The 22,308-nt window shown below is 41.4% G+C and overlaps 1 protein-coding gene across 4 annotated transcripts in view; it reads left to right on the top strand.

Annotated features, from left to right (window-relative positions):
- The window catches only part of gba2 (glucosidase, beta (bile acid) 2), a 34,544-nt gene that overhangs the window by 4,405 nt on the left and 7,831 nt on the right, over positions 1-22,308 (top strand). For all 4 annotated transcript variants that reach the window (XM_029674305.2, XM_029674301.2, XM_029674304.2 and 1 more), the window contains 10 exons: positions 3,039-3,130; positions 3,259-3,374; positions 3,772-3,990; positions 4,406-4,645; positions 4,827-4,929; positions 5,750-5,903; positions 13,296-13,421; positions 14,837-15,021; positions 19,455-19,559; positions 19,659-19,766. In XM_029674305.2, coding sequence (XP_029530165.1) covers positions 3,039-3,130; positions 3,259-3,374; positions 3,772-3,990; positions 4,406-4,645; positions 4,827-4,929; positions 5,750-5,903; positions 13,296-13,421; positions 14,837-15,021; positions 19,455-19,559; positions 19,659-19,766 — 1,448 coding nt within the window. The remainder of the gene's footprint in view (positions 1-3,038; positions 3,131-3,258; positions 3,375-3,771; positions 3,991-4,405; positions 4,646-4,826; positions 4,930-5,749; positions 5,904-13,295; positions 13,422-14,836; positions 15,022-19,454; positions 19,560-19,658; positions 19,767-22,308) is intronic.

Below are 22,308 nucleotides of genomic sequence, written 5' to 3'. Positions count from 1 at the left end.
ACAGTGTTGTACGAGATCTTCAGTTTCTTGGCAATTTCTTGCATGGAATAGACTTAATTTCCCAGAACAAGAATAGACTGACAAGTTTCTGAAGAAAGGTCTTTGTTTCTGGCGATTTTTGTTTTGTTTTTTTTGTTGTTTTTTGTGTGTTTTTTTTTGCCTTAATCGAAACCCCAAATGCTGATGCTCCAGATACTCAACGTGTCTAAAGAAGGTCAGTTGTTTATTGCTTCTTTAACCAGAACAACCGTTTTCAGCTGTGCTAACATAATTGCAAAAGGGTTTTCTAATGATCAATTAGCCTTTTTAAAATGATCAACTTGGAATAGCAACCATTGCAACACAGGAGTGATGGTTGCTGATAATGGGCCTCTGTATGCCTATGTAGATATTCCATTGGAAATCAGCACTTTCTAGCTACAATAGTTGTTTACAACATTAACAATGTCTACACTGTATTTCTGATCAATTTAATGTCATTTTAATGGATAAAAAAATATAAATGTACTTTTCTTTCAAGAACAAGGACATTTCTATGTGACCCAAACCTTTGAACGGTAGTGTATTTGCAGATTTTGCTGCAGGTACAGTGAAATGCTTGTGTTTACAGTACCTAGCAATACACACAAATCCCAAAAATGTCAGTGTCCAGTGTGTGTGGACAGCGTGTGAATAGAAAAGGTCTGTACACCAGTAGTTATATAGGATGAGCCTTGACTAGGATAGAGTATGTACATATGAAGTGGGTAAAACAGTATGTAAACATTATTAAAGTGACCCGTGTTTAATGACGATGTACATAGTGCAGCAGTCTCTAAGGTTCAGGTCAGGGTACTGGGTGGAGGCTGGCCATTGACTGGTGTGGTGTGTATGTTTGAATGCTGTTGAGCTCTCTTCCACATTAAACAGTCTTCTGGTGCCTGAAGTGAATGAGCTAGGCAAACAGCGAAGAAATTATAAATTAACTCTACTCAACCTCACATTCATGGACTTTGCCTCTTCCTTGAGCTGTCTTAACAAAACAAGATGGCTTAGACTATAGGCCTAACAACAGTAAAATGAGGGCGTTATCCTTAAAGGTGTGGGCTGCCAGTCTATTTTACGTGGTTTCCCCCCCACAGTCGGTCACCATGGCAACGTCAGTTAATCATTGGCTGTTTAGCCTATATTCTTTGAACAGTTCACAGGTAAGAAGGCTACCCTCAGGTAGTCTAAAAACCTGCCCTATATTCAGAGCTGGGGTCAATTTGAGTTGAAGGATAGGTATTCAGGATGTGAACTGAAGTAACTATTCCAAATTTGAGAAAACACAGTCTATTTTCAATGACTTCTCAATAAACTGAGGCGTAGAAGTTATTTCACAAGTTTTTACATTTTATAATTTAAAATTAAAATCACTTCCTGAGTTGACTGCCTTCAATTCGATTTGTCTCCAGCCCTGATTCAGAGGTCTGTCTGTCTGTCTGTCGAGCAGGACTGACTGACATTTTTCACAAGGATCCATTGAAGAGGGTCTCTTTGTTTACCTGTGGCTGTGGCCATCAATTTCCTACAACGAGTCCTATTCAGATCCTATTTGAAGTCGAGCAGACCTGTAACTCTGCCCATTTGTATCCATTTTGTGACTAAATTCAGCAGGCCAAATGCCGTTGTCTAATGTCTACAGTAAAGTTGTCAGTATTTCTGAGCTGGCCGTTATGGTGGCAACTTATTTTCTTTGACCTCTGATTTTAAGACCGTGTTGAGCTAATAGGCTATTCTGTATTTGATTTGTGGCAGTCTGTGTTCTAATCTAGCATGTGCACCCTGTCGTCTTTAGCGTTAATTGCAGGTTTAGGCCTAAGGCCCAATGTTTTTAACGGCCTGAGGTCGATAGTCTAATCAATTACCAACACTGTGCCTCTGTGTGACACCCCACACACACACACATTTTAAATACTTTATTTGAATCCACAAATTACATTTTCGTCAAATATTCATAACATTTCATAGGTCATGGATATGTGGATACAGAAAGCACATTCTCCATACAGAAAGGCTGCCTGCCTATGACGGGTGACACAGAGTAGTACCTTGCTAGCTGCTTTGCCTTTGTCCTATGCAGGCCTGCAAACTGAAGGCCACCTGCTGTCAGCCTCTATACATGGTAGAGGCTCCAGCATTACAAGTTTTCACTGATTACCAAGGCTGTTCAGGTGTGACACAAAGGGCTGGTATTTCAGCAACTTGTGAGCAAAGGCCTGCTCCATGTATGAGTCAAAAAGAGCAACCCACTTCTGAAATGAGCACTTCCATCCGGCCTCTCCCAACATCAACAATACCTGACCCCCACCACTCTGTCCTGCCAGTCTCTGAGCCCACGACAGACAATTCCTCCATTTATCCGGCCAATCCCCCACAAGTCCGTGTGTGGGGCGTGTTCTGTTTTGACCCAGCCTTTGTTCAGAGTGCTGAATGCTTGTAAGCAGCTGGGCCTGTATTCAAAACAGATCATGAACGAGAGAAATAGACAGAGGGAGGAATATGGACAAAGATCAATAGGGAAATGGACAGAGAGAGGGAGAGAAGTACAGTGAGTGAGTGAGGGAGTGAAATCGAGATAAGGAGAAACGTTATTTTTCCTCAGTCTGCTGTTGCTGTGTATTTGTTAATGAAGTGACACTTCCTCTGCACAGTGACCTGCTTCATCTCGGCCTAACCAATAAGAATCATTCTTAATCATACCATCTACATGGCTACATACTGTAGGACTTTTCCTGAACAGTCCCATAAAACAACACAATACAGCTAGCTGTTCACTGTTCATTGATGTAGGGGTTGAACTTGTGTTTGAACATGCCATTCGTGCAATGTCCTCATCCCTCGCAGGATGTTATTCAGTGATTGTGAAAGATTCTTTGGAATGAGGTATTTAAAAATAAGTTTGTTTACTGATTACACCTACTCTACCTGCTTGTGCATGTTAATGTCCCCATTTTCATGTGGATTCTCAAAACAATGTTCGCTTATTATTAACGTGTGTGTGTGTGTGTGTGTAGGTATCTCAAGTGGTGGTATAAGAAGACTCAAATAGAGAAGAAGGCTCCTTTCATTGATATGTTCCGAGCCATTCCCCTGAGACAGATCTATGGTAGGTGGGCACACCATAATGTTCCAATGAACTAGTATCAATAGCTGTATTAATGAATATCACTAAAACTCGTGAGTATTGAAACATTTGAAAACACATTTGCTGTACTGAAACACCCTCCTTTGCAGGTGCTCCTCTTGGCGGTATTGGAGGAGGTACCATCACGCGAGGCTGGCGGGGGGAGTTCTGCAGGTGGCAACTCAACCCTGGGATGTACCACTACAAAACTGTAATCGCTAACCAGGTATGCTTGGGGAAAGACTGCCTAGCACCTAGTAACACGCTATGTAAGAAGTTAACTGTGAGAATGTCCAGTTTATAAGTCCAGTACACATGGACTCCTAATTATCTGAGTTTTCTAAACGGGTTATGCCTTTAACAAATAATATTTTAAAATAGGCTTAAAGCCTCTTAGCTCCAGTTCTTAACTGTTGGTTAATAACAGACCTCCTTCCCAATCCACTGTGTCGACAGGATCTGTTGGACTCCACCTCTACCGCTCCTAGTTTAAAGTCCACTCTATTTAGTCTAGTAGGAGTATGGTGAATATGAAGTTCACTTTGTGGCACATGCATTATACTATATATTCAGATCTCTTCCAGTCCTTTTGTCTTCCCATATCCCTCCTCTCTGTCTCCTAGTTCACGGTGTGCCTGCGTCGGGGCGGTCAGACTGTGTACCAGCAGGTTTTGTCAGTGGAGCGCCCCCCCACGCTGCAGGGCTGGAACTGGGGCTACTGCGGAGAGTACGCCTTCTACCACGCCTTGTACCCCCGGGCCTGGACAGTCTACCCCCTCCCTGGGCAGAACGTCACCCTCACCTGTAGACAGGTGTCACCCGTCATCCCACACGACTACCAGGTAGCTGGGAATGTCCCCCAATGACATGACTTAGCACTGGGTTTCAGTCATGTCGTTTCTACTTCATCCAATGTGGCTGAAGCAGAGACCGTGTCCCCCCCAAATGGCACCCTATTCCCAATGTAGTGCACTACTTTTGACTAGGGCTCTGGCCAAAAGTAGTGCACTATATAGGGAATAGGGTGAATGAGGCTTACACCAGCGTGTCATCCGGCCTTGTCATAAACTTACCTTTTAACCCTAACCGAGCTTTTATTCTTATCTGTATTTTTTAAAACTGCCTTGTTGGTTAGGGGCTCATAAGTAAGCATTTCACTGTAAGGTTGTATTCGGCGCATGTGACTAATACAATTTGATTTGAAAACCTAAGTTTTATGTGTCTTGGTCTGACTCTCCTCTCTCTGTCGTCCTCCAGGATTCCAGTCTCCCAGTGGCGGTGTTTGTGTGGGACATAGAGAACAAGAATGACTACCCGCTGGACGTCTCAATCATGCTCACCATGGTCAATGGGTCAGGCCACAAGGACGACAAGAGCGGGGGCCACTGGAACGAACCATTCCACCTGGAGAAGGCGGGGGAGTCCGTGTCTGGAGTTTTGCTTCATCACTGCACCACAGTGAACCCCTACACTCTGTGCATTGCAGCGCGAGAACAGGTAGACGTCATAAATTCACAATATGTTTTTACAGTTGTGCACTGGTAATGTTTCTGTTTATGATTCATCATTTGTTTTAATTTCTATTGACACTTTCCTTTCAATTAAAAAAACACGGGCCATTTGAAGATGGCATAACCATTATCACCTTGTTAACTGTGTGAAATGTGTGTGTGAGAAGTCTGACAGGGAGATCAGTCACCAGACAGCGTTCAGTCCAAAGGGAACCTGTGGGGTGCTGTGGGGTGACCTCATCGCTGATGGACGGCTGGACTCCCCCACTGGTCAGTGGTATCAACCGGCGATCACTGATTACATCACATTTTTTTGTACATTATTCCCCCCCCCCCCCCCATAAATATTTTTATTGGATCCCCCCCAGCTCTGTTGTTAAAACGGCTAGCTGGAACCGACCGAGCGTTGAACCAACGATCTGTAGTCAGCGAAATCTAGAAATTAGGCACTTTTTACTAAACGTATGCAGTTCAAATATTCTTGTAGATTGTCATATAATGTAACATCTTTGGGTACAGGAAAGGAAGGGATATATTAGTAATTGTTGGACAACCCTCTGTAAGGGTCGTAGGGTTTGAATGACAGCACCCACATGATTCCTTTTCCAGGTCATAGTCAAGTCTTTTATTGACACTGTTGGGATTGGCTAAACTTTGAACATTGAGATATTAAATAAAGACAAAGAGACAAAGCCTTGAATAGAAAGAGTTTATAAAAAGCCATAAACCTTTGGAATGTGTTTAATGGAGGAGAGCGACGTGTTGATATAGGGAAGTCCGATGGATATCTGTGGGTCAGGAGGTGAGGGGTGAGTCTTAAGGGAGTAATCAGGGTTGCTATCTGGTTACCTTCTTTCCTGTGGAGCCATAAGACACTCCTCTTCCTTACAGTTTAAGTAGGATGTATTTAAACTGTGACGTCTGAAATCTTTAGCTGTCTGATTTTCAGCTGTACAGAACCTTTGGGAAGGATGAAACATGGCTAAAGCTTCTCTAGTGTCCGTGGGTTATTTACTCTGAAAAAGAAGAACCTAACACCGCTTGACATTCACTCTCCTCCTCCTTCCCCTCTGCCTCGTCCCCCCCCCAGGTTCCAGTCCTCCCACCCAGAAGGGAGAGAAGGTGGCAGCCGCCCTGGCAGTGGGCTGTCCAGTGCCGGCTCAGGGCCACAACGATCTGGAGTTTAGCTTGGCGTGGGACATGCCTAACATCACATTTGGCTCCAGGGAGAGGGAACACGTCAGGTAACATTTAAAAAATAGGTAGAATTCAAATTGACAATCTGTCCTTGTTTATTATAGTGGTCAGTATCTCCAGACTGGGAGGAACAACTTCATTTAAAAAACTTTCTCAATAAGCTTCATATTAAAAGGCCATTCTGATCTTGAATTTACCGCTCTCTCTTTTTCTATGCAATATGACTAAAAGCTGTCCCGACAGAGACCGGGTTTCAATTCACCGACGGGGAGGAACAACTTGTTTTTATGATATGTCTGTGAGATAAGCCTTATTGTAAATTGGACTAATGGACTCAATTTATTTCCCCCATTCCTCTCAAACTGTTCTACTTTCCTCTGTGTCTCAGCTCAATTTTCAACAACGTACACTGCATGCTACACCTCAAGTTAGTCAGGTCTTTAAATAAAATGTTAAAAAAATAGCTAACAAGTTAGTCTTGTCTCATCGCTGCAACTCCCGTACGGGCTCGGGAGAAGGTCGAGAGCCGTGCATCCTCCGAAACACGACCCAACCAAGCCGCACTGTTTCTTAGCACAATGCCCACTTAACCTAGAAGCCAGCCGCACCAATGTGACTGAGGAAACACAGTACACCTGGCGACAGTGTCAGTGTATATTGCACCCGGCCCGCCCCAGGAGTCGCTAGTGTGCGATGGGACAAGGACACCCCTGCCGGCCAGACCCTCCCCTAACCCGGACGACACTGGGCAAATTGTGCGCCGCCCCATGACTCTCCCGGTCGTGGCCGGCTGTTACAGCCTGGACTCGAACTCAGAATCTCTAGTGGCACAGCCTTAAACCACTGCGCCACACGGGAGAGGCTCTTGTCAGTTAGGTCTGACGTGACGAAAAGTTGCTGTACACTCTGCATACTTGATGCTAAAATATGCTTTATCCTTGAGCAGTGGTTCCCAAACATTTATAGTCCCGTATCCCTTCAATTGTTCAACCTCCAGCTGCGTACCCCCTCTAGCATCAGGGTCAGTGGACTCTCAAATGCTGTTTTTTGCCATCATTGTAAGCCTGCTACACACACACACACTATACGATACATTTCTTAAACATAAGAATGAGTGAGCTTTTGTCACAACCCGGCTCGTGCGAAGTGACAGCTCTTATAGGACCAGGGCAGAAATAATAATAACCAATAATTTAGCTCTTTATTTAGCCATCTTACATATAAAACTTTATTTGTTCATCGCAAATTGTGAATAACTCACCACAGCTTAATGAGAAGGGTGTGCTTGAAAGGATGCACATAACTGCAATGTTGTATTGGAGAGAGTCTGTCTTAATCATTTTCCACACAGCCAGTGCCTGTATTTAGTTTTCTTGCTAGTGAGGGCAGAGAATCCACTCTCACATAGGTACGTGGTTGCCAAGGGCATCAGTGTCTTAACAGCACGATTTTCCAAGGCAGGATACTCTGAGCGTAGCCCTATCCAGAAATCTGGCAGTTGCTTCTGATTTTGAAATTCAATTTTCACAGAACTGCTTGTTGCAATTTCGACGAGGCTCTCTTGTTCAGATATCAGGAAGTGGATTGTAGGCAGGGCATGAAAGGGATAACGAATCCAGTTGTTTGTTATCCATTTCAGGAAATTACATGCATAATTGCTTACCCAACTCACTCAGGTGCTTCGCTATATCACATTTTGTCATTGTCCGTAAGCTTGAGTTCATTTGCACACAAAAAAAATCCTACAATGATGGAAAGACGTGTGTTGTCCTTGTTAATGCAGACAGAGAAGAGATCCAACTTCTTAGCCTCATTTTTTGTCCCGCACATTGAATATAGTTGCGGAGAGTCCCTGTAATCCTAGATTGAGATCATTCAGGCGAGAAAAAAACATCATCCAGATAGGCCAGTTGTGAGACTCGTCATCATGCAAGCGGTCAGACAAGTGGAAATGATGGTCAGTAAAGGGAACTTTAAGCTCGTCTCTTAATTTTTTAAAAACGTGTCAATACTTTGCCTCTAGATAACCAGCGCACTTCTGTAGGTTGTAAAAGCATTACATGGTCGCTGCCCATATTGCACAATGCAGAAAATACACGAGAGTTCAGGGGACTTGCTTTACAGTGAAAATGGTTAACTTTGTTAGTCTCCCAAATGTCTTTCAAGCTGGATGCTGCAGTGTACCCAAGTGGCGTAGGGAGCAACTGCTTGCAAGCGCGTTACCACTCCACTATGTCTCCCTGTCATGGCTTTTGCGCCAACACATCTTGACCACCAAAGTCCATTTGATGTCACAAAGCTGTCCAGTACTTAAAACGTTTCCTCGTGTTGTCCTGGTTTCCAGTGGTTTGCAAAAGAGGATGTCTTCCTTAATATACCCCCCATAAATGTAATGGACATATACTAGGAGCTGTGCCAGGCCCGCCACGTCTGACTCATCCAGCTGTAACGCATAGAATTTGCTGGCTTGTATGCAAAGAAGTAATTGTTTAAAAACATCTCCTGCCATGTCACTGTCATGAAACAGTGTTGTTTGATGGAGTCATTGTCTGTATAGTTTTTTTGGCCTTTTCCCCCAGCATATCCACGGTAGCAGGAAGAATGAAGTCCTCCACAATAGTATGGGGCTTGCCTGTCCTAGCCACTCTGTAGCTCACCATATAAGTTCTTCCTAGCCCCTTCTTATTAATGGTATCTGTTGCTTTTATACATGTCTTACTACTCGAAAGTCGTCTTAATTTTCGCTCAAAAAACTCTCGCGGCTTATTTTTCAAATTGGCATGTTTTTTTTTCGAAATGTCTGCGCAAGAGTGAAGGTTTCAGAGTTGTGAGATGGTACTTTTGCACATATAACACACTGTGGCTGAGGAAAGGCACTACTCCCAATATAAGTGAACCCCAAATCAATGTAGTTATCATATTTGCGTCTCTTCGATGGTCCAACATCCCTGTCTGTTCGGTGCTTTCCTCCGGGGTAAGGGGGCAGGTAGTAGCTCTTCGGCTGCATCAGATTCACAACTGTCAGTGTCCATGCTAGCTGGGCTAACAACAAATGTAAAATTACTGATGCTAGCATTATATGTGCTCGTTAAAGCAGAACAACTTGTCGACAGGTGCAGGTGTATTACTGCTGGTAGTAGCAGTACTACCAGTAGAGCTGATGTGTCTCTATGGACGCGGGCCTTCATTTTTTTTAAAGCAATTTTATACATTTTCGAGCAAACGGAATTAGCAGCAGAAAATGTGAAGTATTATTTTAATTAAAAAAAATGTGAATCACATTTTTATTTGGCGTACCCCAGTTTGAAATACCTGTCCTAGAGAATGTCGTGACTCATTAATCACATGACTCTTGTTTATTTTATCAACTATGTTTAATTGTAACTTGGTTTTAAATTAATCATGTAACAATTAAACTCATAGGAATTTTGGGATCAACGAAGTTGTTTAACGAGTTACCATCTCCCGACTTAAACTCTAAAGATCTACAGATATCTCTTCTATGAATATGTCCCTTATTAAACATTAGTCTGACTTTCTGGCACCTTTTGATCCCCACCAAGGAGAGTCGTGAGGAGGATAGATCAAACTCCGAATGACATGTGCAACACACAATCACAGGCTCCAGTTACACTGCCTCAGGTGTACACACACGCCTGTCCATTACTGTAAACCTTGTAACTGCTACTCACTGGAGCACAGCATTTTCAGTGACATGTAACTACATCAGATTAGTTACAGTAACATCTTTGAATTAGGTTATCTTTGAGTACGAAACCCATTTTCCCAAGTATTCCTGGCCTCTCTCATCATATGTTCTTAAAGAAAAGGGCATATGCTCCAGATATTGTATTTCTTTATCAATGTCTACCCATTGTGTCACGGGGGGCTTCCAGTATGACCTTTTTACTGGTTGCCAGTAAGGACCTTCAACAGGTCTCATATCTTTTGGTCTTGCCCCGCAATTGAAACTTACTATTATGCAAGTTATCAGGTATTTCATCCAAATACAAATAAATTAATGTCAAAACCCATTATTATAGTAAGTTTCAATTGCGGGGCAAGACCAAAAGATATGAGACTGATCTGCCCACTTATTTCAGTGTTACGTTCCTCCTCCCATTTCTGTTTAATATAGTTTGTAGAGTGTTTCTTTGAGGATAGAATACTCAGGTAAAGATTAGATTTTTTAAAAATAAAACAAATAAATAATTATACTCCAAGTTATGCGTTAGTGAATACTTGGATCAATTTCTGAGATGCCCAAGTGTCAATCGACTACTTTTTTAAAATAAATAAAAGTAAAGGTGCCTCCCGAGTGGCACAGCGGACTAAGGCACTGGATCGCAGTGTTGCAGCGTCACTACAGCCAGGCTGTGTCACAACCGGCTGTGACTGCGAGTCCCATAGGGCTGCGCACATTTGGCCCAGCATCGTCCGGGTTAGGGGAGGGTTTGGCCCAGCGTCGTCCGGGTTAGGGGAGGGTTTGGCCACAAGGGCCCTTACTTGGCTCATCGCTCTCTAGCGCCTGCAAGCTGACTTCGGCCGTCAGGTGAATAATGTTTCCTCCAACACATTGGTGCGGCTGGTTTCCGGGTTAAACGAGCGGTTGTTAAGAGGGCGCATGACTCAACCGTCCCCTCTCCCGAGCCTGTCGGAGTTGTAGCGATGAGACAGGATTATAATTGGATATCACCAAATTGGGGAAGGAAAAAAAAGCAAAAGTGTTGAACCTGCAGGTTCCTGTAAAAAATCTAGTTTATCCAAGCCATATATATATATATATATATATATATTTTTTTTTTTACTTAGGTCATGGAAGCTCTAGATCCCCGTTCCTTATAATTGTCCTAAATGATGTGATCCCTCTCTGCATCCACTGTTTAAATCTGTTATCCTGAGTTGTAGGGGTCTTATGTGAACCAACTGTCTAAATGAAGTTCCTTTACTATCCTAAACCATATCTTAAAAGAAATGTATCCACTGATTTTGTATATTGTATATTTCTATTACCCAAAACTGACTGTATAGGCATCTCTGTCAAAGTAGTATCGATGGCTTTCCACTTGGATTCGTATTTTGAATTGCACCAACACACCCAAGGTCTCAATTGGGCTGGCACAAAATAATATTTTAGGCTTGTTAAGCCCCCCCCCCCAACTGTTTAGGTGGGATTTCTATGGGCAGTGATTGGAACAAATACGTTAACCTCGGCAGCATATACATTTTGATATATTTCAATTCTACTACTAAGAGCCAAAGGAAATGAATTCCACCTGTCCAGGTTGTCATATTTTGATGGGAACGTATTTCATGTCATAAAGTCTGGGTGTGTCTTTCAGTAGATTTACGCCAAGATATTTAATGGATGAAGAGGTCCACTGGAAGTTGTTCTACCTGCTCTTCAGCTCTTGCTGTGGGGTATAATTACAGTTGAAGTCAGAATTTTACATACACCTTAGCCAAATACATTTAAACTCAGTTTTTCACTATTCCTGACATTTAATCCTAGTGAATATTCCCTGTTTTAGTTCAGTTAGGATCACTACTTTATTTTAAGAATGTGAAATGCCAGAATAATAGTAGAGAGAATGATTTATTTCAGCTTTTATTTCTTTCATCACATTCCCAGTGGGTCAGAAGTTTACATACACTCAATTAGTATTTGGTATCATTGCCTTTAAATTGTTTAACTTGGGTCAAACGTTTCGGATAGCCTTCCACAAGTTTCCCACAATAAGTTGGCTGAATTTTGGCCCATTCCTCCTGACAGAGCTGGTGTAACTGAGTCAGGTGGGTAGGCCTCCTTGCTCGCACACACTTTTTCAATTCTGTCCACAAATATTCTGTAAGATTGAGGTCAGGACTTTGTGATGGCCACTCTAATACCTCGACGTTGTTGTCCTTAAGCCATTTTCCCACAACTTTGGAAGTATTCTTGGGGTCATTGTCCATTTGGAAGACTCATTTGTGACCACTCTTTAACTTCCTGACTGATGTCTTGAGATGTTGTTTTAATATATCCACATAATTTTCCTTCCTCATGCTGCCATCTATTTTGTGAAGTGCACCAGTCCCTCCTGCAGCAAAGCACCCCCACAACATGAAGCTGCCACCCCCGTGCCTCACGTTTGGGATGGTATTCTTCGGCTTGCAAGCCTCCCCATTTTTCCTCCAAACATAATGATTGTCATTATGGACCAACAGTTCTATTTTTGTTTCATCAGAGCAGAGGACATTTTTCCAAAAAGTACCATCTTTGTCCCCATGTGCAGTTGCAAACCGTAGTCTGGCTTTTTTTATGGTGGTTTTGGAGCAGTGGCTTCTTCGTTGCTGAGCGGCCTTTCAGGTAATGTCGATATAGGACTCGTTTTACTGTGGATAAAGATACTTCCAGCATCTTCACAAGGGCCTTGTGCTGTTATTCTGGGATTAATTAGCACTTTTCGCACCAAAGTACGTTCATCTCTAGGAGACAGAAAGCATCTCCTTCCTGAGCGGTATGGCGGCTGTGTGGTCCCATGGTGTTTATACTTGCGTACTATTGTTTGTACAGATGAACATGGTACCTTCTGGTGTTTGGCAATTGCTCCCAAGGATGAACCAGACTTGTGGAGGTCTTGGCTGATTTTTCTTTTGATTTTCCCATGATGTCAAGCAAAGAGGCACTGAGTTTGAAGGTAGGCCTTGAAATACATCCACAGGTACACCTCCAATTGACACACTCTAATTGACATTTATCAGAAGCTTCTAAAGCCATAACATCATTTTCTGGAATTTTCCAAGCTGTTTAAAGGCACAGTCAACTTAGTGTATGTATGTAAACTTCTGACCCACTGGAATTGTGATACAGTGAAATAATCTCTGTAAACAATTGTTGGAAAAGTTACTTGTCATGCCAAAGTAGATGTCCTATCCGACTTGCCAGAACAATTGTTTGTTAACAAGAAATTTTTGGAGTGGTTGAAAACGAGTTTTAATGACTCCAACCTAAGTGTATGTAAACCTCCGACTTCAACTGTATATACTGGGTCTTGTGTACGTCAGTCTAGGTACACTTGAACCTGGGGTCTTTAAGGAATAAAATAACATCATGAGGATACATGCATATCTTATGTTCACTACCGCTTACTGTTACTCCCTACGAAGACTACTTCTGTGTGCACTTAATCATGACAATGCGTCATCACTGTGTTATCATGGGCCTTGTAGACTAATGTATTCGCCTGCTACTTGGTAACAGCTATTTTTGAATGCGTGATCATGGAATGTTGTCTCACATTCCTTATTTGAATGCAGTTATTTTAAGTCTGCTCTGGATAAGTAATGTAATATATTTGATGGCTGCCCATGGGTCCTGGTTAAAAGTAGTGCACTATTGTAGAGAGAATAGGGTACCATTTTGCACACAGTCAATGTCTTTTGTGTATGTGTTCTAGGAGGTACACGCGTTTCTTTGGTACCAAGGCGGACGCGGCTCCCTCTCTCAGCCACCATGCGCTGACCCACTACAGACTGTGGGAGAGGAGTATCGAGGAGTGGCAGAGACCCATACTGCAGGACAGGTACCTACCTTCAAAGTATTCACACCTCTTGACTGTTTCCACATTTTGTTGTTAAAGCCTGAATTTAAAATGTATTAAATTGAGATTGTGTCACCTGACTACATATAATACCCCATAATGTCAAAGTGTAATTATGTTTAGGAAATGTTTTTGAGTAGCGAATTTCAAACAGATTCAACTACAAAGACCAGAGGATTTCCAGTGCCTTGCAAAGAAGGGCACCTATTGGTAGATGGGTCAAAAAAAGAAGCAGACATTGAATATCTCTTTGAGCATGATGATGTTATTAATTACACTTTGGATGGTGTATTAATACACCCAGTGACTTCAAAGTTACAGGGGTCCTTCCAAACTCAGTTGCTGGAGAGGAAGGAAACCACTCAGGGATTTGAACATGAGGCCGGCCAATGGTGACTTTAAAACAGTTAGTTTAATGGCTGTGATAGGAGAAAACTGAGGATGGACCAGAAACATTGTAGTTACTCCACAATACTAGCCTTAATGACAAGTGAATAGAAGGAAGCCTGTACAGAATACAAATATTCCAAAACATGCATTCAGTTTGCACTAAGGCACTAAATTAAAACAGCAAAGAAATTAACTTTGTCCTGAACACAAAGCATTATGTTTGAGGCAAATCCAACACATCCCTTAGTACCGCTCTTCATATTTTCAAGCGTTGTGGTGGCTGCATCATGTTATGCTTGTCATCGGCAAGGACAATGGAGTTTATGGGGGGCAAATAGAGCTAAGCACAGGCAAAATCCTAGAGGAAAACATGGTTGTCTGCTTTCACTGGGAGACAAATTCACCTTTTAGCAGGTCAATAACCTCAAACACAAGGCCAACCATAAATTGGAGTAGCTTACCAAGACGACATTGAATGTTCGAGTGGCCTAGTTAGCGTTTGGACTTAAATCGGCTTGAAAATAGCTGTCTAGCAATGATTAAGAACCAACTTGATAGAGCTTGAAGAATTAAAAAAATAATAATGTGCAATATTGTATAATCCAGGTATGCAAAGCACTTAGAGACTTACCCAGAAAGACTCACAGCTGTAATCACTGCCAAAGGTGATTCTACCATGTTTTGACTCAGGGGTGTGACAACTTATGTAAATGAGATATTTTTGTATTTCATTTGCAGTAAATTATCAAATATTTAATATTTTCACTTCGTTCATGTGTATATGGTGAATTTGAATTCAGGCTGTAACTCAAGAAAATGTGGAATAAGTCAAGGGTGTATGAATACTTTCTGAAGGAACTGTACATTTTCTGAAGACCTTGTAATACATGTTCAATAACAAACACATAGCTTTCTTCACATGTTCAACTTGAACAATGAATGTGTGTTTTTACATGTGAAAAGTCGCAACATCTGCAATGCTAGTCAACTATCTGTCTGTGTGGTAGCTCTCTCCCGTCCTGGTACAAATCGGCTCTGTTCAACGAGCTATACTTCGTGGTGGACGGGGGGACGGTGTGGACGGAGCTGCCTGAGGACAGCGATGTCAGTGGGGGGCTGCGGAGTGAAGATGGGGGGCTACCCGCCCAGCCTGCCATCATCAAGGAGTACGGTCGCTTTGCCTACTTAGAGGGTAAGGGGTAATAATTTAACTGACGGTAATAGTGTGTGTGTGTGTTACTGCTGGTGAAGTTGTGGGTTTTGGGCCAAATTTTAAAGTCCCCCTCCAGCTATTTTGTTAACTTTTCCTGTTGAGAAATTATATACAAAGGAATAAATACAGTATTGTGTACACACACACTTAAGGTGTTTGAGCAAAAGTGTTTTTTTAGACAACTGAAGTTCAAGCAGTTGGCACTCTGCATCCCCCTACATGTTTGTGAGAATCATTGAGCCTCACAGTGGACGTGTCATAAAACCTAACGGTCAAACATGGAAATGGTTCCAATCTGTTTTTTTCACCATTCATTTTATCAATTGTGGATTTTTTGAAATAGGGGCTGTGTTTCCTGTAGGCTTACCCTGGCGTGACATTTTTATAACAGTGTAGATCTCTCTTGGACAAGGAGACTTATCAAAATATTTATCTCTATTTACTCTGATTCTAAAAATCCTAATTAACATAAAAGTAGACAGAGTGTGAAAGACTACAAATCCCTGCACATCTCTAGTTGACACTTCTGCCATCAGCTAGCTAGCTACTGTTGTGCCTTGGGCTATGCCGGATTAAGTGATATGACATGTTATTCTATAGAAAGGATTTTATGTAATTAATATTACCTGATTGACCTAATCATGTAAATGCAATTAACTAGAAAGTCGTGGCACCACGAAATAATATTTATAGAGCTGTTATCTTCCGAATAAACTCTTAATGACCTAGTAATATTTTACATCAATAGCAATCGTCACCTTATTTCAGTCATCTGAAAGTTGTAAATTCTTGGTTATCTTCACGAACCCTGGCTAACAAGTTGAATCAGAAATACAAAATTAGGTTTAATTATTTATTTACTAAATACCTAACTAATTACATATACACAGAATTAATCATACCTTGATTACAAATTATATCATAAAGGAAAACTTCCCTAGTGGACGGAACAGATATGACAGCTGGTTACACAAAAGAAAAGGGGGCTGGCTTTGAGTGAAAGAGCCGGAAGACTGAAGAACGAAGGGAGAAGCAATGTGTCTATCGTAAATACAGAATCTTATGCATTCTAAATTACCACCCATTTGGAAAAGGAAAATGCAATAAATATTTACTCAGAGCTGCGCTTCGGTAGGTTGGTGGTAGATGGAAGGCCGTGTTGCCCAACAGTCCTTTGTCCTTTGAAGAATGTCTCTGCTTGTAAATTGGATACGTTGTAGTAACATTGTGTGGTAGACGGCATACTCTGTCTGTTCTTTCCTAGCCCACGTTTGCAGCTGCTGTTGCTAACTCAACGGCTAGGAGGTATCACTTCTGTAGTGAATAAGAGTTCAAAGTTCATACCATTCGCAACCAAAGCTCACTGATGTTGGCTTCGTTCTGTAGTTGACATCTGAACCATTCTGACATCGGTCATCCTAATGTACCCGGAATAGTTGACATGTTAGTCCTTTTAACGTATGGACCGTCGTCCTCACATCCTCGGAACAGGAGGTTACATTTTCGTCAAGGCTTTAAATAGTGGAGGGAGAAGGGTGTGTTTTCATAGTTTACAGCCCATGTCTCTTCACAGGGGAGGGTCACTGATTGAGCAGAGCCCTAACCTTATGAAAACACATCTCATTTGGAAGCTAAAATTACATTTAATCTTTTCACCAATAACTTTATATTCAAACATTTAAATTGAACAACAATTCTATGTGAATCCGATAACTACAATGTGCAGACTTTCCACTGTAGAGTTTGTCATCCTATCATTGATGAGAATGTCTCAGATGACAACCAAACTGACATATTCATTAAGTACCACCGCATATGTTCAACTGGTCGGATTACCAGAATATGGTTCATTTGCCCCCCACCTTATGATGTTCCCAGAATCTCTATGTTAACCAAGGGATTTTCAAATGTCACATCAGTAGGGTAGAGAGGGGAAAAAGGGGGGAGAGGTATTTATGACTGTCATAAACCTACCCCCAGGCCAACGTCATGACACTACCTTGATCCAAAACTAAATATATATTGAAAAAAATGATATTTACTGTTCCAAAATGTAACTAATATTTGTTGTATTTATGCATTTGGTCTTGTCATGTACAGAATACTATCCTAGTAGCAATCAGATATTTATAATGTGCCATGAATACTAGGCTAGTATTTTGCAAAGAAATCATATAGCTAGCGAGATGGTATTACCAACATATACTTACTTTAGCAGGTCATCTTCTCCATCAACTGGTAGTCTATTTAACCCATTATTTCTGCCAACTACACTGAACAAAACTATAAATGCAACATGCAACAATTTAAAATATTTTACTGGGTTACAGTTCATATAAGGAAATCGGTCAATTGAAATAAATACATTTGACACTAAACTATGGATTTCACATGACTGGGCATACATATGTGCATTGGTTGGGTCATAGATACCTAAATTGATTTATTTAAAAAAAAAAAAAAAATTTAAACTTTTTGTGCATATGGAACATTTCTGGGATCTTTTTTATTTCAGCTCATGAAACATGGGACCAACACTACATATTGCGTTTTATACTTTTGTTCAGTATATATGAACAAGGTGAAATCTACTTCAATAATGTCCGACTGCACTGCTGTATTAAAGCAATTCAGAACTAACTCGTTGACATGTTCTGTTGCAGATTCAAAGACCAGATGAATTCATTGCAGAATATATTTATCATGAATGAGTAAACCTATTTATTTGACAAGAATGCACCGAGTCACCCATCAACACCTGAACTCCAGTGATTACATTGTTATGAAGAAGTCAAAATGGATAACAATGCATACATATACCTTTTTAACATGTAAACATCTGACTTTGAAGGTGGGGTCACTTAGACCTGCACATCAACCAGTACTGGGACCAGTGGAGGCTTGGGATGCTTGCTCTCAAAGTGCTGCTTGAATGTCTGAGTCTCCAGTCTGCATCTATAAACGACAAGTACAAAATGGAGGAAATAATAATCTGTGGCTTAGATTGAATTCAAAGTTGACACAAATGATAAACTCAGCAATATGATGCAACACACTACTACACATATGAAAGACTATTGCACTGGCCTGTGTGGTACAGACTACACACTGAGAGGAACCTAAAGGCACATCCAGTACCAACCAATAATACTCACCCCGATGGGCAGGTGTGGACCAGTGCTGCCTTGGCTGCAGTCTTAGTTCGCAGCTACTCTCTCATTAGCCGCCGCCATGGAATCAGTCAACAACTTCAACTTGAGTGCAGCATGTGTTTATGCAGTATAGTATCAGTATATAAAGTACAGTGTTGACTCGAGGATGCTAATCAGTCCATCTGAGACCTCTCAAAAAGTCAGACTAAAATAATACAGTTAGCTAGGGTAGCTACAAGTTTAGTACTTGAAGTAGGCTACCCACACCTCACCCACAGACGCAAACAAACTATCAAGAATGCCTGGCCCTGGCTTCACCATATAAGTTAGCTAGCTAGTTTCCTAGCAAGCTAGACTGTTGGTTTATTAAAGGTAAACTAGTTTTTAGGATTTTCTCAAGTATTTAAATGGCTAGACAAACTGCTAATGTAGTCCTCTATCCAGGCTAATGTTGCTAGATAACAGGCATTTTCAATTAAACATTCCCAAGACCGTTCACTGAATTGTTCATTTAAATAACTTCAGCCAATTTATTAGTCAATATAGTTCATCCAGAGATTCTTACCTTTTGCCTCAATTTTTAAGCAGTCTCATCCAGATAATCATGGCCCTGGTGAGTGACGTAAGAGCTTAAGAGACAGGCATTTATAGATCTGTATTATTGCTCATTAGCATTTCATTTTGGGGGATAAATGCAGTCGGATATATTGAATTGTCACCTTGTCTGAGAGACATTTTATACGGTTATCAAAACGTCACACCAGGGGAAGCCCACATGAAACACAGCTCTTATTTGAAGTGTTTTTAAAATCCACAATGGATAAAATGAATGGTGAGAAAATTATTGGAACCATTTCTGTGTTTGACTGCTAGGTTTTATGGGTATTATGACTCATACTGTGGTAGACTATAGAGAACAGCCCAACAAACACACACACACACTTATGCCATGTAATGTAGATGACTGCACCGCTTATTAAATTTGACTTTTTTTTTGTTAGGCAAATTTTGTAATCAACGAGGTGGCTGGAGGGGGGTCTTTATAAATAGGTCGACTCCAAAATGACACTGTCCTCGTTAGTATAGTGGTCAGTATCCCCTGCCTATGACACTGGGGCTAGGAGACCAGGGTTCAATTCCCCGACTGGGAGGAAACCCTTATCTGTTAGAAGACTCATTGTGAAGTACACTTGTCTTTACTCCTCTCTGACGTGTGTGTGTGAGTTCAATCATTTTGAATGTTCTCTTTTCTTCTCATAGGTCAGGAGTACAGGATGTATAACACGTACGACGTGCACTTCTACGCTTCCTTTGCACTTATCATGCTATGGCCCAAACTAGCCCTCAGCCTGCAATATGACATTGGTGAGTAAAGCAGGGTCTGAATGTTATTGTGTGTGTGTGGTAGCTCGCTCCTGTCCTGGAGCATATGTGCCTGTTCACTATTTATGTATTCTTTTTCAGCTGGCAGTGTTGTTTCGTGTGACCCGACTGAAAGACTCCATCTGATGAGTGGCAGAAATTCTCCTGTGAAGGTTAAGAACGTAGTCCCTCACGACATAGGAGACCCAGGTATAGGGGAAACACACGCATACTGTACCAATATTTACCAACAATTCATAAAGATATGGTCCTTTGAGCCGGATTCATATTCATAAATTGTGATCCTTCGAGACAGATTAATATAAATTATATTATCCCATACAGTGGTTGCTCCACTAAATGTTTTGTGATTATGCTGCGGTACTTAGAGGTAATTTGTGGTTTGGTACGGTACCGTGTCACCACTTCATTGCTCCAGACCAGCGCAAGGGGGACTTAAAGCACTGATTATGCTTTTGGGTCCTACTGTATCTCTAACTGAAAATGAATGGGGGACATAAACCTAAATAGAAACTTATTTATTTATTTATTTTATTTCACCTTTATTTAACCAGGTAAGCAAGTTGAGAACAAGTTCTCATTTACAATTGCGACCTGGCCAAGATAAAGCAAAGCAGTTCGACACATACACATGGAGTAAAACAAACATACAGTCAATAATACAGTAAAAAAAAAAAAACAAGTCTATATACAATGTGAGCAAATTAGGTGAGAAGGGAGGTAAAGGCAAAAAAGGCCATGGTGGCAAAGTAAATACAATATAGCAAGTAAAACACTGGAATGGTAGTTTTGCAATGGAAGAATGTGCAAAGTAGAAATAAAAATAATGGGGTGCAAAGGAGCAAAATAAATAAATAAATTAAATACAGTTGGGAAAGAGGTAGTTGTTTGGGCTAAATTATAGGTGGGCTATGTACAGGTGCAGTAATCTGTAAGATGCTCTGACAGTTGGTGCTTAAAGCTAGTGAGGGAGATAAGTGTTTCCAATTTAAGAGATTTTTGTAGTTCGTTCCAGTCATTGGCAGCAGAGAACTGGAAGGAGAGGCGGCCAAAGAAAGAATTGGTTTTGGGGGTGACTAGAGAGATATACCTGCTGGAGCGTGTGCTACAGGTGGGAGATGCTATGGTGACCAGCGAGCTGAGATAAGGGGGGACTTTACCTAGCAGGGTCTTGTAGATGACATGGAGCCAGTGGGTTTGGCGACGAGTATGAAGCGAGGGTCAGCCAACGAGAGCGTACAGGTCGCAATGGTGGGTAGTATATGGGGCTTTGGTGACAAAACGGATTGCACTGTGATAGACTGCATCCAATTTGTTGAGTAGGTTATTGGAGGCTATTTTGTAAATGACATCGCCAAAGTCGAGGATTGGTAGGATGGTCAATTTTACAAGGGTATGTTTGGCAGCATGAGTGAAGGATGCTTTGTTGCGAAATAGGAAGCCAATTCTAGATTTAACTCTGGATTGGAGATGTTTGATATGGGTCTGGAAGGAGAGTTTACAGTCTAACCAGACACCTAAGTATTTGTAGTTGTCCACGTATTCTAAGTCAGAGCCGTCCAGAGTAGTGATGTTGGACAGGCGGGTAGGTGCAGGTAGCGATCGGTTGAAGAGCATGCATTTAGTTTTACTTGTATTTAAGAGCAATTGGAGGCTACGGAAGGAGAGTTGTATGGCATTGAAGCTTGCCTGGAGGGTTGTTAACAGTGTCCAAAGAAGGGCCGGAAGTATACAGAATGGTGTCGTCTGCGTAGAGGTGGATCAGAGACTCACCAGCAGCAATATAATGATATGATAATTGTGCACGACTTCAGTATTACTTACTAAAACTGTTACACTAAGGTTTTTGTTATTTTATTTTGCTCTTACTGTAGTACTGTAGCCCACTCCCGACCGGTCATGTTGTACAGCGCCTGAGTGGCGCAACGGTCTAAGACTCTGCATTGCTGTGCAAGCTGTGTTACTACAGATGCTGGTTCAGTGTGACAGGGTGGACCCCTGGGTAGTACAGAGCAACACTTTAAGGGGCATTGCACTAATAATGGCGCTGACTAGGGAAACATTCCCGCTGTTCTAGCAGGTACCTCTCTCCCTCTAAAAACAAATAAAAACAGAAATAAATGTTTTGGCCTTTACAAATATTATTTTGGCCTTTATTCAGATTACAATCGCTTTTTGTTTTATTTGAAAACTAAATAACCTCCCAAATATATATATATATATATATATATATATTATCAACTTGATTGCACAGTCGTATAGCTGGCACCTACATAAAGCTGAGTCACTCATTCATCAAAATAAGTACCAACCTTCTTTCTGATAGTCTTTAATAAAGAAATGTTTTGGTTATCCTGACCTGGACAACATGTAAAGTATTATAATAGCCCATTATGGGCTGTTTGCAGGACAATATAGCTTTACCAACACCTCTCTGTATTTTCATACTTTGTGGATGGGGCCTCCCCAGTGGCGCAGCTGTCTAAGCCACCGCAATGCAAAATGCGTTGCTACAGATACCCGTGCCGGCCTCCACCGGGAGACTCATGAAGCGTCTTTTTGGGTTTTAATTTAGAATCCTCTATATGTAATTATTGGCGGAGAGTCACGTCATATTTTTCGATATGTCGCCTACCGTATGAGTCTCACTAGTGTTGTGTAATGTGGTGTAGGTCTTATTTAAAGAGCATATTGAAGTTCGAAGCAATAGGATTTGAAGCATTAGCCTACA

Source organism: Oncorhynchus nerka, linkage group LG12, assembly GCF_034236695.1.
Source record: "Oncorhynchus nerka isolate Pitt River linkage group LG12, Oner_Uvic_2.0, whole genome shotgun sequence".
NCBI classification, from domain to species: Eukaryota; Metazoa; Chordata; class Actinopteri; order Salmoniformes; family Salmonidae; genus Oncorhynchus; species Oncorhynchus nerka.
The sequence above is the reverse complement of the archived record's forward strand: the minus strand, read 5'-3'. Positions and strand labels throughout refer to the sequence as shown.